General features: G+C 42.6%; 1 protein-coding gene across 1 annotated transcript in view; it reads right to left on the bottom strand.

Annotated features, from left to right (window-relative positions):
* Dok5 (docking protein 5) overlaps window positions 1-14,894 on the bottom strand; it is a 148,566-nt gene extending 133,672 nt beyond the window's left edge. The window contains exon 1 of the mRNA XM_076849156.1: window positions 14,596-14,894. Within this exon, the coding sequence (XP_076705271.1) occupies window positions 14,596-14,661 (66 nt within the window). The 5' untranslated portion in view covers window positions 14,662-14,894. The remainder of the gene's footprint in view (window positions 1-14,595) is intronic.
* Window positions 14,895-24,322: the final 9,428 nt, after the last annotated feature.

The raw sequence follows: 24,322 nt of genomic DNA on the forward strand, positions 1-24,322 counted from the left end.
TGGCTCCTCCCTCTCAATGGATGGTGCATTGCATGTCACCCTGTCTTTAAAGGTCTGGGGAGACCCCTCTCAGAGATCCAGAATGGTGCATAACCTGTTGAAAACTGTACAGCCCACCTCCTACCTTATTTGGCAAAGAACATTCCATGGAAAACTTTTGATGCTTCCCCCATATAAATAAAGCAAGGGTGGGCTCAATCTCTCGCTCGTGCCCCCCGCCCCCGCTCTCTCTCTCCAGTGTGGAAGCTTGATCCCTAAGATAGGAAAGCAATGTTCCCCCCCAACACACACTTTCTAAAATTGCTTCCTCATCCTGTGGTTTCTTTGACGTTTTCTCTATTTCTCAGCCAGCCCGTTAAACGCAGAAGAAACCCAAATTCCACCACCTGCACAGGACGTGGGCAAGGGTCCCCTCCACAGTTTAGATGGGGATGGTGTCAGGAAAAGCAGTAGCATATCAATGACCTCCCAGATGATTTTTCAGGATGAGAGGCAATCAGGGAAACAAACACAATTATCACCTCTGAAGTCAAACCTTTCCTTTCAGTAAATGAAAAAACACATGAGGGAGAGCACAGGAAAGAGGTGCACTACTGCAGGATCAAAGGGCGATGGGTTCTGCTCCTGCCTGATGCTGGGGAGTGTGGTAGGACACACGGCCACGGCGGGCCAGGCCAGTGGGGTCCACAGGGCAATGTCTTGAGCATGAGTGAGGGGAAGTCACTGGAGAGTTCAAGCACAGGCAGACAAGATCAGGCTGAACTTTTAAAGTGATCAATCTGCCACATGTAGAATAGACTCATAAGTGAGGGACTGAGCCAAGGAATGGAGGGATAAATACATCTTTAAAAGTTGAACTAATATCCATGCATGTGCTCCAGTGTGCTTGCACACTCACGCGCGCACAGACCTACATACGCGCACACATACTCTGAGCTAGAACCAGGTACAATAAATACTCACAAGCTCTCCTGGCCCCACTGTACCTGCATAGCCTCCAAGAGGAACTCTGGTTTATGAAAACTGTAAGTGCATAACTTTGTAAGAGCAACTTCCTTTTTAGGGTTTATCTTAGAAATACAGTACCATGTATACAAAAACACATGCCCAAGCCTGTCCCCGCTTCATTGTTTAAACAGCAAAAACAGGAAATTATCTTAATATGCCTATTATTCATGCATTAATTAAATAAATCATGGCATAAACAAATAAGCAAATACTGAACATCCATAAAAATTTTTGGAATGTGATCCAACAGAAAGTAAAAGAAGAGGGACAGAAAATATATAATATGAACACAAAGATGTAGAACAAATGATACATGTACACATGTAGCACATGCACATTTACATATGTCTGTGCATAAAAGCTCGGCAGATGTGTAAGAATGTGCTAAGCATGGCCATCCTGGGAAATGAAATGAATCTGTGGAAGGAAGGAAATATCCTCTTCATTGACCCTTTTTTTCATTGTTCTATTTTTTTACCATGGACATGTAATGAAAATATTAGTTAATTAGCAAGTATATATACATATAAATGTCCAACTTATTGTAGTTATCTATCTATCTATCTATATATATATATATATATATATATATATATATATATGGATGTGTATGAGTGTGTGTATGTCATCCTTTGTTTTAGATAGAATATGCCTTTCTCTCCCTGCTCCCTGCTCATTCCCTCCCTCCCTCTCTCTCTCTTTTATTCTAGGAAATTAAATTCTGCCTTTTTCTCAAATAAGGTAACTTTGGGAATCCAAAATAAGTAAACCAAAGGTTTTCAGCTCTTGTTTTGATCTGATACTCACCAGTTCTGGAGAGCGATCCAAGGTTTCTCTTCTGTCTTGCACTCAGGAAGCCGAGGGGGTGCTGGGGAGCCAGCCTGGGGCCACCAACAAGCGTCCCATGTACTCAGGCATGCACTCCACACCCACAGTGACACCTCTGGTGCAGGGGCAGACAGGTGAGGAGGGAGGGCAGTCAGGCATTTATACCTCATCCAGCTGCCATAGAAGCTGGGTGAGAGCGGTTCAGCGACATGCTCTAGACCCAGCTGATGACCAGAAGCAGGACAGGGCTGAAAATCAGTTCCTCCTTGTTCTAGCCAGGTTCCTCTCCTGTGCTGTCTGGCCTGCCCCGGGGACTGTGGTGTGCCTGCTATCAAAGGCCTACAAACAAATTAGACAATAGAACTCCACAAATCCCTTGGAGCCTCTTGGGATCTGCCAATCCGCGTGCTCCATGCTGGGGTTTCCTGTATGGTTCATCATGTAATAGGAATGATGTTATTTCAGGTTTTCATTCATTGACTGCAATATTTGCTGAGCACCTACTATGCGCTTGGACAGTATGCTAGTCACTGCAAATTGGGGCCATGAGCAAAACAAAACATACACTTAGTCTCTGGTGCTTGGAGGTAAGAAGATGAAGCAGGCAACAAAGAAATGAGCAGTTGTGAGGAGATGACCCACATGGAGTTAAAGACTGGGGGAGACCAGATTGGGCCTAGTGGTCAAATAGACCTCTAGGGAGGCATCATGAGGTTGGAGCCAGCCGCAAGCACTCTGCAGACATAGCAAAGCATGAGAGGTGCAGACACCAAGGGGAAGAGCTTGTTTCTGGAGCACAGAAAAGAGCTAATGGGGCAGGAACTCAGAGACTCCAGATGCAGCAAGGCCTGTGCTCCCAGTCACCCAGGGACAACAAAGGCAATATTCAGAGATCGTGTCTAGCTACCAATAAAGAGATCTGTGTCACCTCCCACCACCCCCCACCCTGTGGCCCAGCTAGGGTCACCTGAAGCATTTGACAAGATCGATCAGGCCAATGAAAAGGCAGGCTGGGCAGCATTAATCGATAGACATCTATTTGAGCCAATGAAAGAATAAATCTTTTCACCCAATAAATACTAATCAGAATTTCAGAGCTTATATTCTATTTTTAGAATAAAACAGATGTAGTCACAATTAACATACAATTTATCTCATTTTCTATATGAACAATTTCACAACAGCCTTTTTCCAAGAACGTACTTTTTTGTTTTCATAAAGTAATCATGATTTATATGTTTACTTAATACCTACTTTTTAAGTTGGCTAAACGTCATTTCTTAAAAGGAAAAAAAAAAAAAAAAAAAAGAAAAGGCTGCAAAGCTGAAAAGACTCTAATGATAACATAGCCAGAAACTCAGTGTCACTCTTCAGAAAAGCGATCACAGAGGGATCCGTTTCTCAGCTAGCAGAGAGGAAAGTACTGCAAAGTTCTCCAAGCACACAGTGGCCGGGGCAGGACGCGGCTGGCTCACGCACTGTGGGAGGACGCCACCATGGCCACATTCATATAAGCAAAGCCCCTTGAACAATAAGACCTACTTCTGAGGAAATGAGCAGTTGTGAGGAGATGACCATAGGCTCACCTATGGAATCTCACTGGGGAAGCAGGACAGGTCTGCAGCACTGTTTGTAACAGAGAAAAACCAAATTAATTACCCCAGTGCTCCACCAAAGAGATGCGACTTGGATTCAAATCTAGACCCTGCTACATAGAGTATTGTGTGACCTGACCCAGACCTCGACATCTTAAGTCTCTCAGTTTCGTGATCCTTAAAATGGAACACATATTCCACACACATATTTTATAATACAGTTTAAAAGAAGGAAAGAAGATAGAATGAATAAATGAAGCAAATAATATATAAGATAGGGGTATACAGTGGAATCCTATCCTATTAATAAAAAGCAAGGCATAACACTAAATAAGAAAATGTGGTTCAGCAGAATCCATGGCACACATACAACTATACACACAAACACATACACGCACAAACACACACACACACACACACACACACACATGTGCTCACACCCATGAAATTCTAGATGTATAGATTATTCTGGAAGAGACTATTCACAATGGTATTTTGAAGAAAGAGAGTTAGATGGTACTCAGGACAAAAACAAGAGGAAAACTTACTGTCCAGTGTATAAACTTTGAATCTTCAGATTTTGTACAAGAGCACACAATTATCTATATAAAAGTCAAATAAAATTTAATTTTAATAGTTTCAATCCAAACATTGTTTCATTCTCTGATATTTAATTTTAAGAGTATCAATCCAAACCTTCAACATTGTTTTACTCTCTGATACTGAATTTGCAGATAACATATTAAACTGCAACTATGAAAAATTCTAGGACATTCTATGTATTATAGAGAATCTTCAACATAATTAGAAGGGATAAAGGCAGATTTCTATTTGTCTTCTTGCATCGGAACATTTCATTCTATTATTCTGACCTGAAGTAAAACCATTCATTTATTCAATCAATCAACTTTGAGCATTTTCTAGGGGCTGAGAGCTGGGGAGATAGCAACAAACTAGTCTTATAAACTATATCCTATGGAAAAAATTAACCAACACATGTGTTGTGTGTGTATGAGAGTGAGCAGGAGGTGGAGAAGGAAATAGAAATATCTGGCACAAAATAAGAACATTAATTTAAATCCTATGCATAGACTAAATCAGTGTGAGGTTCTAGAGGAATGTGGGGCACATAATAGAGTGTGGGGGTCAGAGCAGGTTGTTGTGAGGCCAGAATCCAGATACCAGAGTAAGTGAGAAAGAGGAGAGGATTGAACCAACTAAGCCTTCCAAGGGACAAGCCCCACAGGAGTGCTCCTCACTTCTCACCATACCTCATATCATCCAAATCAAGGATGATGTGATGGAGGCTATATTAATTTCAAGATAACATCAGGACCTGGGGCCACAGCTGACAGAAAACAGCCCAGACTCAAAAAGTGGTTCTTTGGCACATTAGCCAGAACATCTGCAAACTGGTACAAAGAGTTCTGAAAACCAAGAAACGGTTCCTATGAGAGTCAGCCCTGCCAGGGGAGTCAGGGGTGTAGGCTTTCTCGTAGGTTTTGAAATAAATGTATTTTATTAATGAACATATGATGTTAAGATGATAAAATATATATATATGAAGAGTTTAAATGCTCTGCTAACCAATGAACCTGGTATTAAGGAAAAGCTTTGAACTCAATGCTAATGTTTTAACTTGACTTAGTCTTTTCCTAAGACATTCTAGTTTGTCCTCCAGCTAGTCACTGTCATAAGCATGACGTAGCTGAATGTGATACCTGAGTGAGGGGCTTAGGCACCTCCAGGTAAGTGTGCACAGGCTTAGGGTGGTGGTGACACCCGCGCCTGCTGTGACAGAGGGAAGTTCTGTGAAAGACAGGCAAATAGGACTTTTTTTCCCTGTAGGGCATAATTTTTAAGATATTTTGTATAATATGGCAGCTGTAAGTGAAGACATTTTTAGAAAATATAGTTTTAAAGGTTGAGTACAATAGTGCTGAGTTTCCCAAACTTCCATCATGCACAGGCCACCAACTGGATTTGCACTATATCTGCCAAATCCACATTCCTTGATTTGTGTCTATTCTTGGTAACACCTACACTATAAATTAATTATCCACCAAATTGCCTCACCTTTTAAATTAAATAAGCTTATTTTAAAGAGAGCGATAAATTCTTACCTTAAACAGTAACAGCTTTGCTTGAAGGTAAATGTAAAATTTAGCAATAGTATAAAGTTAATGGATGTCATGAAATATTGTTAATCTAATGACTTTGTACCTAAGGATGGATCTGTCTCTTAAAAGGCTGACTAGCTGTGAGCTCTTTGAGATGCACTGGATAATAACTAACACTTACTTTCATTTTGTGATTCAGTGCTGTGGAATGCCCTAAAACTCTCTCCAGACCTGTGATTCTCATATCTGGACCACACTGCTAAGGTTAATAGGTATAAACATCGTGGCCAGCATTTTAACCAAAGCTCTGCTCTTTTGGCTAATGTATTCAACCCTTGTTTTTTTTTTTTTTTCCCCTAAATAAACCCAGTGTTATAAAATAATATATCACTGAAGTCAACAGCAAGAGGAAGAAGTGATATTATGGGTCATTAGCAAAGATGTGGCTTTTCTGGTGGAATGTGAATGGATTACTTTATACCAGTTCATGGCTCTTTCACATAACACAACACACATGCCTCAATGTTTTACCAGTAAGAAATAAAAATCAATATTATGACCACTTATTGAGTTCCTATGATGAGTCAGACACAAGTTGAAGAGCTAGACATACTTATTTTTTGCAAAAAGTATATTATTATCCTCATTTTTATCTGAGGAAATTGAAGATCAGAAAAAAGTAAGCAATTTTCTCCAGAGCCAGTGAGTGGCCAAGTTGAAGTTCAAAGTAGTGTGTGAGTCCCAAACTTACCCTATTTCCACCATGGAAAATCTAATGCACTCACTCAGTTATAAATATACTAAAAAAAAAAAAAAAAAAAAAAATGAGACAGTACTCCAAGAAAGATTTCTAGTAGTTACAGACAATATTATTCTAAAATTTCTATTGAAGGCAAAGGAATGACAATAGCTAAATAATTTTGAAAACAGAAGAAACTCTGAGGAATCAGTTTATCCTGATTCAAGAATTACTGCACAGCGGCAGACAGACACAGGACACACTGCTGCACATACACAGGGGTGTAAGGCAAGGGAACAGAACAGAGGGGACATGCACAAGCCCATTAAAGAGAAAAGCCAACTTTCTCAATGATGGTCCTCGGGGAACCCAACACCCACAGGCAAAAATGGACCTCAACTTAAAATACACCTTGTAGATGAACTCACACGAATGACAGACTTGAATGCAAAAGAGAAGACTATAATTTTTTTAGGAAAAAAAAAATCTCTGGAATCCCAAGCAGCCAAAGAATACCAAAAGTATGATCTATAAAAGGAAAAAGGTGATACACTGAACTTCATTGAAATTCAAAACTTTGGAGTTGGAGATATGATTCAGTGGCAGAGTGCTTGCATGCATGAGACCATCATCAGCTCAATACCCAGTACTGAAAAAAAAATTTTTTTTTTACACTTTTGCTCTGACAGACCATGTTAAGACTGGAAAGGGCAAGCTCCTGACAGAGAAAGTATGTGCAAATCCCAATCTGAAAAGAGATTAGCATCTAGAATATATAAAGAACTCTCAAAACTCAATAGTTGAAAGACAACCTAGACGCCTTATGGAAATGTACGTACAGCTGGCAAGTAAGAACAGGAGAAGATGCTCAACGTTACTACCCAGTAGGGAAATGCAAATTAAAACCACACTGAGACATGACTGCACTCCACCAAGAATTGGTGATGAGGACGCAGACAAACTGGAGCACACATGCACTGCTGGGTGTGAATGCAAATGGCCCAACGGTTAAACAGTGTCCTAACACAAGGAAACCTGTAACTGCCACGCAGGCCAGCAAGGGCACCCTTGGTCACTCATCTAGAGGGAGGAAAACATGCCCACAGAAACTGCACAAATGTTTACATCAGCCTTCTTCACCACAGCCAGATGTTCTTCAACAGGTGAATGGCTCGACCAACTGTATGACATTCACACCAGGGAACACTGCTCAGCAGTAAAGAGCAAACTCTGAAACCCACATTCTGACTGGCTCTCCAGGGAATTATTGTGAGAGAAAAAAAAAAGCAATCCCCAAAGGTTACATAATGTCTGGTTCGATTTACATAACATTCTTGAAATGACAAAATTATCAAACTGGAAAACAGAGTAGTGGCTGTCAGGCGTTTAGGATTATGCAGGGCAGGGGAGGGACAGAGTGGCTATGAAAGGACATCAAGAAGACCCTGTGGGGAGGGAAATGTTCTGTTTTGACCAGTATCAGTGTGCTGGTCTTGACACCGTATTACCAAGTTGTCCCGAGTCATCCCTGGGGGAGCCGAGTAAAGTTCATGGGCTATCTTTCTAGTATTTGTTACACATGCATTGAACCTACAATTCTCTAAAAATAAAAAGGTGGATTTTTAAAAAATAAGACAGGGATTCTTATCCTCTTGCAAAGGGGCTGGAGAGGACCTGGAGCAGGATTCCAGACCTGTGTGGGAATCTGATGCAGGCCATGAGGCACTACCCCAGGCCCTTCCCCTGGAGCCTGGCTGAGCACTCCTACTTTGCAGCACAATACTCACCAGAGCCTTTATGTTCTCTGAGGCTCAGAACACTAGTAAGACAAGGACAGCCCCTGGCTGCTCCACCAAGATCAGCTTCCAAGTCCTTATCCAAAATGTAAGCCATCTGCAGTCTGGGAAGGAGCTATTTTAACTCCATCATTCACATATATCTTGTGGCATTTCAAAACTCACAACTTTATTTTGAATTTCACAGGAACGGGGGCTGCAGGAGGATGGCACCATAATCTCTTCCTGAGCTGAAATCTTCAAAGGTTTCCTTTCCACCTCACTAGGATCAAATTCCTAGAGTAAGAGAAAATCATACGTGTCCTTCCTTATTCTACAAAAGTGGACCAGGAAGGGACCTACAAATATCTCTCCTCTTCAGTACTGGCCCTATTACTCGGACTCCAGCCCACCCTGGCCTACTGTGCATGTACTAACCTCTTGTGAAAAACACAAGCCCAAAATGAGACTGTCAGCTTCTTGAGGGCAGCGACTGCCTCTTTCTCACTCAAGATCTTACTAGTGAGTACTCAATAAATACCTGATGAGTGATAAAATAAGAACAGCAAATAGATCCCAAATAAAAACTAAACTCTTCAAATACCAAAGATAAATAATTCTTCATGAAAACTACAAGGCTGCCTAAAAAATAAATATGTCTACTGACCTAGTGAACATGGTCCTAAAAGGTTCCTTGGCAAATGTGGGATACTATCCTATCTGTAAGTTGGTTATTTCAACACATAAAGCCACACAATTGGCCATTCATTGCTTAAATCAGTGTCAGAGATGACGAGAAAGGCTGAATTTATGCATAATGAATCCTATCACCCATATGGACATCCAGGAAAAGGTGCCTAAGATATGGCCAGAGAGGCCTTCCTTATGTGGACCCCCACAGCAGGAAAGTCTATCCAAATGAGGGGACATTGAGGAGCTTGGTCCTCCATGCCCTATCTGGCCTCTTGCCCTGGGGGGAGATAAGCAGCCCTTTGTGTGTCTTACTGAGCAGTGTGTATATGTATGTAGTGTATGCCAAAACAAAAATGACATGATGAGGGCACAAGATGACTCTATTCTTTGTCTACGATTTTCATATTATGTTATGTCTTTGTCATTATGTCACAAAAAATGCACAGATTCCCAAACATGAAAATCTGAAAACATTAAATAAATATGAACCCTGTCCTGCACACTGGGTCAGGTGAAACAGGGAAAGGGAGGGATTAGAAAATCTTTCTTCCTAGACACTGGCCACCTTTCTAATCCATCCTCTGCCACTCAAGAGAAAGGCTCCAAATTAAGAGCAACACCTCCTAATTTGGTGAGTTCTTGCAAACTGAAGCTCTCCAGAGACCTGCACCTCCTTATGAGGTGCACTGCCACTTATGTGAGGACCAAAAATACCTGGTACTCTGGTGCATCCCTCTAATCCCAGCAACTCGGGAGGCTGAGGCAAGAGGATCCCAAGTTCCAGGTCAGCCTCAGCAACTCTGCGAGGCCCTAAGCAATGTAGTGAATCACAGTCTTGAAATAAAAAATTAAGAAGGGCTGGGAATGTGGCTTAGTGGTAGAGCTTCCCTGGGTTCAATCCTCAGTACCACACACACTCAGAAACATTCCTACAAAGACTATTGCTCTTCCTATACTCAGCTTCAGTGGCGAGCAATATTTGTGCTTGTGACATTAATTATTTTGTGGTTATTAAGTTTGTTTCCCTTGCTAAGCAGCAATTTCTTTGAGAATAGACATCCCTGCAATAGAAGCTACTACTAATAAAAACCATGTAAGTATCATTGTCTCCAACAGCACTGGTAGCAGGAGTGAGCACAGTAATAAACGCTAATTGGGTTTTTATTGTGTCAAGCATTGTGTTAAGCCCTGTACAACAAGCATGCATTAGGTGGGTATTAAGAGTCTCCCTGTTTTTAGAAGTCTGGGGCTTATACATATTTAAAAGCTCACCAGAAGTCATACCCCCAGTCACTGAGCTGGGCTTTGAAAGCAGTCTTCTGTCAGAGTCTCTGCGTCTCAAGAGTGTTTTCGTCAAGTGCCCACTCTATGCCAGGTCCTAGAAACACAGCTAGGATTAAAGGAGAGAGAAATCCTAGACCTTGGGGAGACTTGCCTACTCTATGGGGTACACAAGCAATAAATAAGTAAAATATACAAACTAATAGGTAAGGTAGTGGTAACCTAGGGATATCAGAGAAGGGGGGAGAAACAAGATAGGGTGGCTTGGGAGGCCTTGCTGAGAAGGTGGCATTTGAGAAGGTGGAGTGAGGGAGGAGGCAGGGGGAGACCATGGGAACTAGCATTCTAAGCTGAGGGACCAGAGAGAGAGATAAAGCGATGAGTCAGCCAGGCCTTTAGGAGTCTCAGCAGCTCAGGAGACAGGATCTGCCTTACAGTTTCCAAGGATCACTTTGGCTGCTGTTTTGGGAACAGACTGGGAAGCGTAAGGGTGCAGGCAGGGAGACAGAAGTTATTACAACATAGGGAGAGAGGATGGGGGTCTGGCCAGGGTGGGAGCAGAGGATGGTGGGAGCTATATTCTAGATACACTTCAGAGACACAACCCAGGAGATCTCTTAATGGACTGGACTGGTTGCAGTGACACAAGGTAAGAGGAGACGGCAAGGCTCCTGGGCTTGCTGGTTTGCTTGCTTGATTGATTGATGATTGGCTTTTACTTGGGTGATCCTAGTGCTGAGACCTCTAATGACTGAGCTGGAGCCAACCCCTAGGAGAAGGTATGGAAGAAAGAATCATGTTCACATGCATGAAGTCTGAGACATCTGTTCCATGTCCAAGTGGAGATATGGGGTAGAAAGGAGAATTTGACTGAGTGGAATTCAAGTAGTCCAAGATGATAAGTTCCTGGTAGATAAGAGCAAAGAATGGTTATTTAAAGGCAAGTAGCTAAGGGAATGCATAGAGATGTAGAAAACAGGTCTGAGTTGAAGTTCTGAGACTTGCCTTATGGACAAGCAAGGGCAATTATTGACTGTTAAATTTTCTCCACTGCAAGGAAAGATACCAAGGGAAGAATGTGAATACCACCCACCCATATACACAAGCTCTTTGCAGGATGATGCATAAACCACCTGCTTGACCACTCATCTAAGAAGAAATGTTCAGTGTCTTCTGAGAATTGGTCAGATAATTATAGATCTCTGCTTCCCCTCCCCATTCAGCTCCCCAGATATTAGCATCAACATCCCTGAATAAATACTATACCCAGGGCACAGCTTGAGACCTCCACAAACCAATGCAGATGAAGCTGGGGAATGCAGATGTGCAGACACTGAGACTTTCAAATTAAATGAGTTGAATTTCATTAAGCTTTCTGGTGTTTAAAAAAAAACAGTAAGCTTATATATACATATATACAGATTTGTTTATCACTTTCACATAGGATCTCAGTGAAAGGAGAGCATTTATCTTTGACATACTTAAATGGAGATGTTCTTAGAATATTTCCTGTTCCATTGAAAAACCACTTAATTATATAAATGTATCAAATATGTCTCTGTATGTATGTGTTTTGTAAAAGCTTCATCCAATGAAAAACTCTAGAACTGCATAAATATTTATGCCTTTTTAATTTTTTTCACCATTAGGAAATGAAAAATGTTTGAGGAGCTAGACATGTTTATCCTGATTTTAGTATTATACAATGTATACATGTACCAAATATCACATGGTACTCCATAAATATGTATAATTTTTATGTTCTCATATATCAGTTAAAATAAATTTAAATAATAAGAAATTATGCCTTTGAACACTTCTACATAGATAAATATGGAAACCCATACTTCCTATAACCTTCACCAACCCTAACTCTTTGAAAAGACAATAATACAATTAGAATTAATGCTCTAAGCATTCATTGCTGGTTCATAGATATTATCTTATTGAATTCTCCCAAGAACATCAGTAAAGAATCTTTTTATACAGATAAACTAGAAAACTGGAAAGTCAAGGGTCACAGAACTCACAAGTACTACAAGCAGAACTCATTCCTGTCTCCTCTTTTTCCAAACCTGAGGGAACATTCCTTGATACAACAGCTGCTTACCATGAAATGCTGTTTTCTTGTTTAATTATAAGCCCTCTCAAACATGGTTATAATCCACAGACGCTTGTCTGGATTCCATTAGTAAAGCCCCTGTCACGTTAGCTCCAAGGAGGGTTATGAACTGCAAGGTTATGCGTGCACCATGTCCCTCATTGCGTCTGGCCATGCGCACTTATTGAGTGCCCGCTCTGTGCCAGGCATGAAACCCTCTCTCTAGACTCACTCAAGTGCCCAGAATGTACATTCTGCATGCTCTTCTGGGCTATAAGCAGCCTAGATTAGCACTACTTACATCCCCGACTTTAGACAGAGGGTCCTTTGCCATTTCCCTACAGCATCCTTCACCATTACTTGCAGCCTCCAACAAAACTTTAGTTTGCACTATATTCTGACAACTAAGAAATCCGCCTCCTTTGTAAAGTATACCAAAAGCACATTTTTTAAAAAGAAATGATGTTAAAAAATAAGACCAGGCCAGATTTGTTTGATCATATTTTGACCTTTTCTCTCCATGAGCAATAACTATAATTCAGTGAATATCCTCATATATTTTTGAGTATCAACACAGATAAAATGAAAAAAAAAATCTCAGTAAAATGTACTGTTCACTGGTTCAAAATGCTCTAAAATATTAAACAAATGCAGACTAAACTATATTACCTTCTCTTCTGCTTCAAATATCTGTCCATAAATGTTGGCACACACAGGACTATATTGTGTCAGTTATCATAGGACAGAAAAAAATAATCTCAATTGCCATTAACTCAAAAGGGATGGTAACCAGTTTTTCAAATAAGTCACCATGTGTCACAATTTGGCATAAACTCTGATCCTTATGAATAATTCATACTTTGTGCATTAATAATGCATGCCTTATTTCTGTTGGAATGCTCCCTAACAGAATGAATGTCTATCACCAATTCCCTCCATTGACATGATGGAGTCAATGTAAAATTAGAATGATGTTTTTTGTTATTGTTCCCTTCAAAATTATAACAGTTGGCTGGCCCATAAGGTTATGAAAAATATAAAGTTCCTATTACTTCTTGCCCTTTACATGGGAGTGACTTGGTTAGGTACCCCAGCATGCTTACCCTTGCCGATAAGAATATTTGCAGAGCAGAAACTTTGGCAAAGCTAATAAAGATTGGATAGTTCTAATACATTTCTCCCTAATTATATATTTATGCATTCACAAAACACAGGATGTAATTGCTAAAACATGGTACTCAGCAGGGGAAAAAAAAAAGAAAGGAAAAAGCCAAATTGGCAAGATTTTCTAATAAATAGGGATGCTTTTCCCCACCCAGCATTCTTCCCTAGCTCATCTCACTACTGTGAAATTTCTGTTTGAATTTCAGTAAAATTATCTGGAACATTAAATAAATAAATAAATGTCCAAAGACTAAATAAAAGAATGATACCAAATGACATGTTTGTAGAGTAAAAGAGTCAACTTATAACCCCTAGTGAGGCCATGCCATAGCATGAGGACACTGGTATTTCAGGCTTTACTGAACTTTCCTCTTCTTCCCCCATCGCGCCACCACTGCCTCACCCAAGTGCACACCATCCACCAGTCACAATACTGGACATAAAGCAAGAAGAAGTGATGTAGTTTGGTATTAAAAAAAAAAAAAATTCCAGCATCCTCCCCTCCCTTGAGAATTTCTTCAATCAAACCCAAAGAGAGGCTGGACTTCAGAAGTACCCCACACTGAGCAGAGAAGGAGTTTAAGAAAGGAGCCTTCCGGTGTCAACATCTGTCCCCATGTGCCCTCAGATTCATTCATTCTTTCTTTCAGCTCCTGCTAGGAAGCACTTGCTCTATGCCAGGTATCAGGTTCCCCTGGGTCTACAAGGTATTCCGGCAACGGAAATCCACCGCCCAGGTTAAGGACGAGGGAAATTCAGATGTGGGCATCTACTCCAACTTGGCCCTGTTCAGAGGCCAGCCCACCTCGCCTGCCAACACCTCGGAAAGTCACTGTCCAGCGCCGGGTCCAAGAAGACCTTTCTCTTGGCAGAAACCTCTCGCCGGGGTCAGAGGGTCACTGCCCTTGCTCACACCGTCCCCTGAAAAAGTGAAGTTGGCGGCGAGTTGGACGAGGGGCACCGGGGGGCATCCGGCAGGCTGGGCCCCCCCGCCCGACTTCTCGCCTCTAACTCCCATGGCTACCGAGAAATATTTATGTCGATTAGATGGGCTCCAGTGGCTACTGTGGCCACCACCAGAAAGCCAAGTCATCCGAGGGATAAAGATAGATCATCACATACCTAGACGCCCGCCTCCCCGCGGCAGCCCCGGCAGATGTGGATGTGGGCTGCGAAGCCCCAGCGCGGTTCACCGGCGCGCTGCCGGCCAGCTCCTGCCACCTCCGGGGATGCTGGCGAAGGGCAGAGACAATTGAACGGGCGATCGGAACTGCAAAGGATCGATACTTACCCCGAGGCGCCTGCTCCGGATCCTCACGTACCCTTGCTTCACTATGTCATTAAAATTGGAAGCCATCCCAGACAGCCGCTGACCCCCCTTAGCCAAGAGCACGCACCCCAAGCGGCTCCGGGGAGGGCTTAGGGCAGGGTGGAGAGAAAGAGCTGGGGGAGAAAGTTGAAGAGGCGAGCTGCTCGGGCTGCGGCTCGGCCAGGCGTCAGGAAGCGTGCATCACTTTCCGTGTCCCCCAACCCTGAAAGTGGGCGGCCGGCTCGCAGCCACTTTGGGGAGCGCGGCGCGGGGAGGCGAGGCTGGAGCGCCGGCGTCAGCTGACTCCACCCCGGCCAGCCAGGGGGAGGAGCGCGGCTGCCGAGAGATCCAGCGGCCTCTCCCGGCCGAGGAGGAGGAAGAAGGAGGAGGAGGAAGGGGAGGAGGGGTCAGAGGAAGAGGAGGATGGGGAGGTGGCGGAGGAGGAGGGAGACAAGAGGAGGAGCCGCGCGGGTCCCAGCGCCGGGCCGCGGCCACCCGCGCGCAGACACTCAGGCGCGCGCTCGCCCCCTCCCCGGCCCCCGTCCGATCCCGCCCCACCCCGCCCAGCGCGCCCCAGCGGCCCGCGCACCTTGCCCACAGCCTGCCCAGGCGACGCGCCCCCTCCTGTTGCTCGGGTGACTTATTTTGATTGGAAATTTCACCCTTTTCCAGCCGCTGCCATCCCTACCCCTCCCTTCAGCCCTGATCCTTTCCCAGAAGAGCTGACACCGGTGCTTTTGCGGGGGAGGTAGGGTCGCTCTGGTTGGCTTTGACCTTGGCTATACGTCTTGGCTTAAGGGGAGAGCACCCTGGGATTTCTTTGACATCCAGCACCAGGCCTTCAGTGTATGGTTTGCCATGTTCTTCTTTGAATCTGCCTTTCCCACAGGACTATAATTTTTCTAGAGGCCAAGACTTGGCCTCAATGCTGTCCCCAAAGCCTGGCCCTGAAATAGGTGCTCAGTAAATTCTTAGTGGTTATCAAATGGCCACCTCGGTTCCAGGCACTGTTCCGAGGCATTTGCAAGGATTAACGCCTCTAAACTTAAACTCCCCTGCACCCTTTGAGGCAGGAACCCCCTTGTGTAAATGCCAGGCATATAGTGCTCACCATCAGCAGAGCATACCCTCTTAACGTCAGCCGCACTCTAAATATGTCTATAAAATAAACAGGAACAGGTCGCGATTTTCCACTCAGGGTTCCAGACTGAGACACATTCCTGGGGACGTGAGTTGATCGCCGCTAACAATTACTGAGCACCACTCTGCCGGTTATTATGCTCAATTTCTCAAGGTAAGAATGAGTTCAGTGCTAGCATCCATGTTTTACAGAAACTGATGCTCAGAAGAGTAGGCCCTGATACTTGTCCTGGGACCCACACTGGAGACTCAGCCAGGATGCAAGGGAGGTTTGTGGCCCTCAGCTCTGCTCCACTCAGTCTTGTGCCTCTTGAAGAGCAGGTGTCTTGGGGGAGGGAGTTCCTACTATTTGGTCTCTAATGAAGACCTTTCTCATTTGTGGTGTCCACAGAGGCAAAGAACATCTTGGCAATTAGACCATTTTTGCTCACTAGAGGTGACCAAACCAAGGCTGAATGACCTGTGGTCAAAGCCATTGAGAAAATAATCCATCCCTCTAGAGGATTATTTGGACTGATGACATAAAAACCTTTTGACTCCAAGATTATAGAAGCTTCCACTTCTCATCAGAAACACGGGCTTTTAGACACCCTGGTTTGGTGGTTGCCAAAAGAGAGACTTGCCCAATGTGTCATAGGAGAACTGAGACTAAACTGGGACAATCAAAAGGCAAATATTCTGACAGGGAGAACTCCATCTTTGCTGTATAGCAAACCATCTGCTCTGTCTTCACTTGGCCTTCTATGAAAAATGATTCTTTAAGTTTAAATCTCTCACCAAAAGAAGAGAAAATGGTAAAGTCACTTGGAAAGCTATTTTTGAAGAATTAGAATATATATATATTCATTCCATGGTAGCCATGAAATAGAGGTGTTCATGTGTTCATGGAAGGAATTTGTCCATCACATCATTTGTAGACCAAATCTACAGTATCACATAAACAAATAATGAAGAAATAAAGGCATAAGGAGCTTGAACTAAATGGCTCACAATAACAGAAATAATAACTGTGAAAAACAGGTCAAGAAATCCATCCCTTGATAGTTAATGTTGAGTATAATAACCATCCATAAATAATTAAACTAGAAATGAGGAGATTAGAATCAAACTAGAAAGAAACTAGATGTGAAAAAAACAACAGTTTTAATTTCAAGATTGAGTCCAATATATGCTTTGTTTGGTAAAATCAAACTGACAATACATGAAAAATATAGTCTATGATATGCCATTCACTTAGCCCCTTAGATTTCTTCAAATTATGCAACATGCCATGGTGACACAAAGGGAAAGGATCACAGAAATATACCATATAGTGGTTCTTGTTGAGTTATATAATACACAGCTTGCACTGCTATAGACAGCCAGACATAGTTACACAAAATTAGTTTCATTAGAGATAAATCTGACACAAAAATATTGTTATTTTCATCCCTACTTTCATTCAATTAGTGCTGCTTATTTATAGCATGCATTTCAGTTTGCTTCATCATCATCTGGGTTCCCTCCCTGTAATAGTGGTTGCAGTGGGCAGAGTGACTCTTGATTAACTTCTGGCTCTCAATGCTATGGTGAGAAGGTTCTATTTTAGTGTGGGATTCTGAGCATACCTTACCCTTTACTTCCAGAACAGGTACATTGTCACGTACAATGTCTTCCTTATGATACTTGGTGATTGGTTCAGATGTGGCTGCATGGCTCAGATTAACTGATTTACAGTTATCTGGATTACTTTATCTGAGTATTGAAACATAGACTCCAACCATTGGTTACAATGCAGCCTGGATGGAAGCAGCCAAGCAGCTACTGATCCATCAGGAGACCCTAGTAGAGAATGCCTTTAGTTGCATAAGAGTTGAGTGGTTTCTCAAGTAACAGTTCAGGCTGGGCAGGCAGGTGGTCCTGGGCAGGCAGCAAGCTCAGTTCATAAGGTTCAGGGACCAGGCTCACAGGTCAACCTGCTTCTTAAGACATGATTTCCACCCTCCAGCTAGTAACTGCCATGTCCCAAGAGGGGACAACAACCTCCAGATGAATGTGATTCAGATGTTGCAAGCATGTCTCTCGTATCCCATGGACCAATATTTTACCTCATGGCCACATCTGCATCCAAGGGAGAAAGAAGAGTGCCGCTTCCATTTGGCATGGTTCTGTTGCCACAAGAAGAAAATGAATTGAAAATGGGTGGGTCAGTCAGTTGAGCTTCCATTTGCATGACCTCGAGAGTGCACACTTCCTTAAGTCTTGCATTCTGGGTTCTTCACTTACCTCATGGTAGTCCTGGTCCCAATACTGCCCTTATTATAAAAATATTAATTAAACAGAAATGAATGTGTGTTCAAAAGAGAATACAGCTAGTCAGGCTGTTCTGTGTGGACATCTTGTTGATATGATACAAAACCATATCCCACACTAAAATAGAACCTTCTCACCATAGCATTGAGAGCCAGAAGTTAATCAAGAGTCACTCTGCCCACTGCCTTTAGAGCAGAAGTTCAAACATGTCAACAACTCCTGCCCTGCCCTCTCCATTCCTTTTGGCCAGCTCTTATTAGTCTTATTATTACTATTACAAACAGCATTGAGCTGCTTTGGGTAGAAAATTATTCGCAGAAATTCAGAGGCTTCTGCCCTTTCCCAGAGCAGGTGACAGGCCCGCAGGCTCTCAAGGAGTCTGCCAAAGGAGTCTGTATTTTCACCAAGTGCCACAAAGCACCCAGGCTGAGGCTGGCACAGCACTTGTCCAGTTCCTTACCAAAAATAACTTCAGCGTTGGCCCCGCTGCCTGCTGCTGTCAGTAGGAGGGTCACAGAAACATATGCAGCCTTTTCTGTAGCGAGGTGCCACTGCAGTCTTGAAAACGGTTTGGCTGTCACCCAGGAGGGGGTGTCGCTCCATGCGAGGGCTTGCCTCCACTAGCTCTCTTCCAAATAAAGAAGAAGGACTTAGGATGACGCCAGGTGGGCGGGAGGAGACCTGGATCAGGTGTGCTTCCCTTACCCATTGCCTCGGTTCTTCGGTTCCGCGCTCAGCACATATTTATTGAGTACATGTTCTGGGCAGGGATTCACACAATAAACTTACACACACACACACACACACACACACACACACACACACAAATAAAGTTGCAGTCCCCATAGAGGTTATATCCCAGAGGGAGAGAAAAAATAAAGAAGTAAATAAACAACTTAAATATAGCCACATTATATCTTATTCAAAAGGAGGAAATTATGAAGGGTCCTCTGATTTGTATGTTTAATTTTTTTAATTTATTCTTTAATTGTAGTTGGACAAAATATCTTTATTTTACTTAGTTATTTTTATGTGGTGCTGAGGATCAAACCCAGGACCTCGCACATGCTAGGCGAACGCTCTACTGCTGAGGCACACCCCCAGGCTTGAGTTGTATGTTTTAAATATAGCCACAGGAGGTGATGGACAGACAATCAGAGGTGAGTTGTACAGGGAGAAATAAGGAAAACTTACTCTTTTTTTTTTTTTTGCAGGGAGAGGGTACTGGGGATTGAACCCAGGGGTGCTTAATCACTGAGCCATATCCCCAACCTTTTTAAAATATTTTATTTGTAGACAATATCTCACTGAGTTGCTTAGAGCTTCACCATGTTGCAGAGGCTGGCTTTGAACTCAAAATCCTCCTGTCTCAGCCTCTCAAACCACTGGTATTACAGCCTACACCACCGCACCGGCAATTTATGGCTTATTCTTTATTCTTAGGTTAAATATTTTAAGCCTAATTTTTTGCAGGAGATGATATAGGAGAGGGACAGGGGAACTTTCTCTGAGGAGGTGACCTTTAAGCTGAAATAGGAAAGATGAGAAGAGGCTCCAGGAAACGTCAGGGAAGTGCAGTCCAGCTAGAAACAGTGTTGTGCAAGGTTGGGACACAGGGAAAGGCTGGGGCAAGTTCAAGGAGCTGGGTCCAGAGAGTAGATCCAAGCCCAGAGAGGAGGGAGCAGGCGACACAGAGATCTAGAGGTAGAAAGGAACAGTGCAGTCCCTCTCCTTCACAGCCACAGCAAGGAAATTGTGTCTTATTTAAAAGGGGGAAATTATGAAGAGGCTTCTGCTTGTATGTTTTAAATATTATTCTATCTGATGAATTTTTTAAGATGAATTAAAGGAAACTGGAAAAAAAGTGGGGAGATCATTTAAAAATCCACTTCTGAGATTACCCAAAAACCAATAGAAAAAGAAAACTGCTGATGAGAATGTGGGTTTATATCAACAGACAGAACTGTTCTGAACACAGTGGTGATGGCTATGAATAAAGTAGAGCCTTGGATCAGGGCTGACCTTTGGTCCTGAACCATTCCCATTCTGGAAGTGCATCCCAAGACGCATCCAGTTAGGAGCCGCATACTGCAGCCATTGCTCCTGATGAACACACAGGAAGTTTTCCTTACTCCTGTTTTGCCTTAGAGCCCATGCCCTGAGGTAGCAGGTGTGTGAAACTGCTGTTTCTCTCTCAAGCTTTTTGGGGCTCATTAGAGAGCCACTAGCTGTGAGTTCCACCTGCAGGTCCTCTCTCAGTCTGGCTATGCTTTACCCCTGCCAACCCCAGGACTCCAGTGCCCCAGGATTGTGCACATTCCAGGCATTTTCTCTGGGCCATCCATTCTAAGACAGCCCTGGCTGATTCCCTGTGTGTAGAACTGGCCAGAAGAAAAGCCCCCCTGACAGCTTGCTCCCGGGTCAGCTGCAGCCCTGAGCCCTGCCACAGCTGGGCAACTAGCCCATCCCAGACCTCCGTTCTTCTGTCCTCTTAAAAACTGCTCCCTTGCTAAAAAGCAAGGCTGAGCTCCCCTGTCCACACTTCAGGTGAAGATGACCAGCTCTTGCCCAAGAAATATTCCTTCTTTGATCTCTTTAACCACCACATTGTATTTTGGGAGACAAAATGTTTGTGAATTTTTTTTTTCTTTTCGGCAATTTTGCACAGATGGTCTAGCACCTTGCTTTAGAATGTTTTCTAAATGTTCTCCACCCCTAGGTCCTTAAGGCTTCTGCTAAGGCAAAGTCATCAGGAAGTCACATTTGCCATTCTGTTACAAATCCAAATCACAGCCTTCAAAAGAGGTGAAAAGATATCAGTACATGCTGTCTGAGCTCCTATTTGAGCCACCCATGCTAGAGAGGGCAGTGGATAGAGCAGCCAGGCAGAGGGCCGACTTCCTATCTTCATGGGGTTGGCCATCACTGGGAGGTGATGAGAAAGGCTGAGGACTTGAATGGGGAGACCAGAAACAGGGTGGTAGTGGACGAGGTGAGAGAGAATTGAAGTTTCTTATATATCTATCTCTATATTATAGATTGTCTAGGACAAACCCTTTTTAAAATAATGTGCTTTTGGTGTAGAGAACAGCTTGACTGTATCTGCTCTAAAATATTAGCAATGTAATTATTTGTTGTCAAGAGTAGTGGACATTTTTATTTTCTCCTGTGTGATATTTTTTAATAACTTTCAAAAATCAGAATACTCACTTCTGGGCTGGGGATGTGGCTCAAGCGGTAGCGCGCTCGCCTGGCATGCGTGCGGCCCAGGTTCGATCCTCAGCACCACGTACAAACAAAGATGTTGTGTCCGCCGAAAACTAAAAAATAAATATTAACAAAAAAATTTTAAAAAAAAGAATACTCACTTCTTTCTGCATGAGCTGATCTCGCGCCTTAAGTTTTACATAAATCTAAGGACACAAAAGCACACACAGGCGTCTAGTTTCTTTCTAGTGAGAAAAGCCCTCTTCTCTGTGGGTCACTGCAGAGCAAGGAAATCTAGGCCAACACCAGGAAAGACGGGAAACTCAGTAGGCGACAAAGGCGTCCCCTGACAAGCCCTTTCTCAAAACACAGCTAGCAGCATTGCTGTGCTCAGTCTTGCTGTGCATTTAGAAGTCAGCAGCTGCAGGGCCATTTCCAGGCTCACCAGTGACTCTGAGCGGGCTGTTAATTTCTCTCTGCCTTTTTACTTCTTCTGGAAAACCAAGATAAATGGGACCAGCCCTCCCTGTGCCGTCTCTTGAGGTCCTTGGATAAAATGTGCCACATGGCCAAGTCTCACGTCCCAAGTGCTCTGCCAGGGTTAATTAACCCTCACAGTTCCCCAAGCCTGGGAATCTACTCCATCTTTTACAACAACCAAGACATTAGAAACCTGGCTCTTCCGTGAGACAGAGAAGGGATCAGGGGAGGCAGGAGAAGGGATCAACTTTGCTCAGGGATTAGGGGCACAGCACCCAGAGAAGCAGCTTTCCAACTTCACTTCAAAAATATTGTGTCTGGAATGTTTTCATTTTCAGAACACAGTTTCTGTGTAAATGAATTATAGGCAGGGAGGGAAACCAGCCACTGCTACCAGGCACTAGGCATTTGCCACTGCAGGGACTCACTCCTTAGACAGATGAGGGTGACAAGTTGCGGAGTCAGTTTCACCTCTGTCCACCTCTGGTCAGAACTTAGTTATGTGGACTTGTCTTCAAGGGACTGAGAAATGTGGGCCTGCTGCAGTATAGTGGACGTCTGTCCTGAAGGAAGAGGGCTAGATGGATCAGAGGACCTGGGAAACTTCACTGACCACTTAGGAAGCTGAGGGAGGCCATAGAGTAGGCCCTGCAGCCAGCCCCCATCTTAACTTGTCTAAAAAAGAAAAGAAAAAAAAATCAGTCTTCCTAACATTATCTCCCTCTAGTATTTCTGATCAGGTCATTGGCATATTTTTAGCAGCTCAGACACCAGAATAAGAGCCAACACTTTTATTGTTGCATTTTATGAATTTTAACATACATCCCCATTTATGCACTGAGGAAAAGAAAACTACCAACTTAACTTTTCATGTCCATGAACAATCACACTTTTTTAGAAATAGCTTTATTGAGGAATAAGAGAATACAATGATCTGCAAATACATAAAGTATAACATTGTCTAAGTTTTGACCTAAGTAGAGCATTGATATCATCACCGTAAGCAAGTTAATGAACAGACCCATCACCAAAGATTTCAGCCTCCTCCTCTTAATCCTGCATCCAATTCACTAGACTCTAGGCCTCAGGCAACCATGGATATCTTCTCTGATATTGGTGTGTAGTGCTATAAATTTATAAATTTCTATCATTATAAATTATCTGTGCATTTTCTTGTTTTTTCTATAAATAGAATCCTACATACACATTCTGTTTGGTCTGACTCTTTTCAATCAGGAAGATTGTTTTGAGATGAATCCAGGTTGTGGAATGTATTAACAGTTCATTTCTTTTTTTCATTGTGGAGTGCTAATCCATGGTGTGTCTATACCATAACTTGTTTATCCTTCTACCCACTGAGGGACTTATAGGCTGTTTACAGTTTGGTCATTACAGATAAAACTGCTATGAGCATTAAAGTACTAATGCTTGGTCTGATGCGTGCTTTCTCCTCCCATGGGTGAATACCTACCTGTTCAATGACTGGATTACATGATAGTTTGTGTTTTATAAGGAATTTGTTCATCTCATCGAAGTTATCCAATTTATTAAATTGATTCCTAATATTTTCTTATTATCTTTTTAATATTTGTAGAATCTTCAGATCTATAATTCCTGATATTGAGGATTTGATTCTCTCTTTTCTGAAGCGATCTGGCAGGAAGTTTACCAATTTTTATTTATGCTCAAAAACAAAAACAAAAAAAACTTTAGATTTTATTGACTGATTCAATTATTTTTCTTTTCTATATTACTGATTTCCACTCTTCTTCCTTTCCTCTCCTTTCCTCTGCTTACTTTTGTTTTGTTCTCTGTGTCATTTGTAGCTTCTTAGCATGGAAGCTGAGCTGATTGCCTCCATTTTTTCTTCTCTGATATTGGTGTGTAGTGCTATAAATTTATCTCTAACTGCTGCTTGAGGGGTATCCAACAAATTTAAATGTGTTGTATGTTCACATGTTAAGTTTAAAATATTTTCTATTTTGGTGGCGCACACCTATAATCCCAGCAGCTCAGGAGGCTGAGGCAGGAGGATCATGAGTTCAAAGCCAGCCTCAGCAACAGTGAGATGATAAGTAACTCAGTGAGACCCTGTCTCTAAATAAAATACAGAATAGGGCTGGGGATGTAGTTCAGTGGTCAAATGGCCCCTGAGTTCAATACCTGGTACCAAAAAAAAAAAAAAACCCAAACAACAACAACAAAAATATATGCATGTATGTATGTGTATATACACATATAGACACATACACATAAATATACATGTATATCTATAGATATAGATATATTCTGTTTTGATTTTTTCTTTGATCCTTGAATGACTTAAAGTATGTTATTTGGTTTGAGAATTTTCCAGGTATCTTTCTGTTATTAACTTTTCATTCAATGCCATCATTGTTAAAGGAGATAATATATATATTTGAGTCCTTTATGTTTTATGGCCCAGAGAGTATGATCCATATATTTGACTACATGGTTAATGGTCTTCTGCCTTCTTTCTTTTGTCAAATATTGAAAGAGGATTGAAGTTGCTGGCTGTAAATGTCTGTATGTTCTCAGCTTTTCTTGTTTCACGTATCTTGAAATGTTC

Source organism: Callospermophilus lateralis, chromosome 3 (assembly GCF_048772815.1).
Source record: "Callospermophilus lateralis isolate mCalLat2 chromosome 3, mCalLat2.hap1, whole genome shotgun sequence".
Taxonomy (NCBI): Eukaryota; Metazoa; Chordata; class Mammalia; order Rodentia; family Sciuridae; genus Callospermophilus; species Callospermophilus lateralis.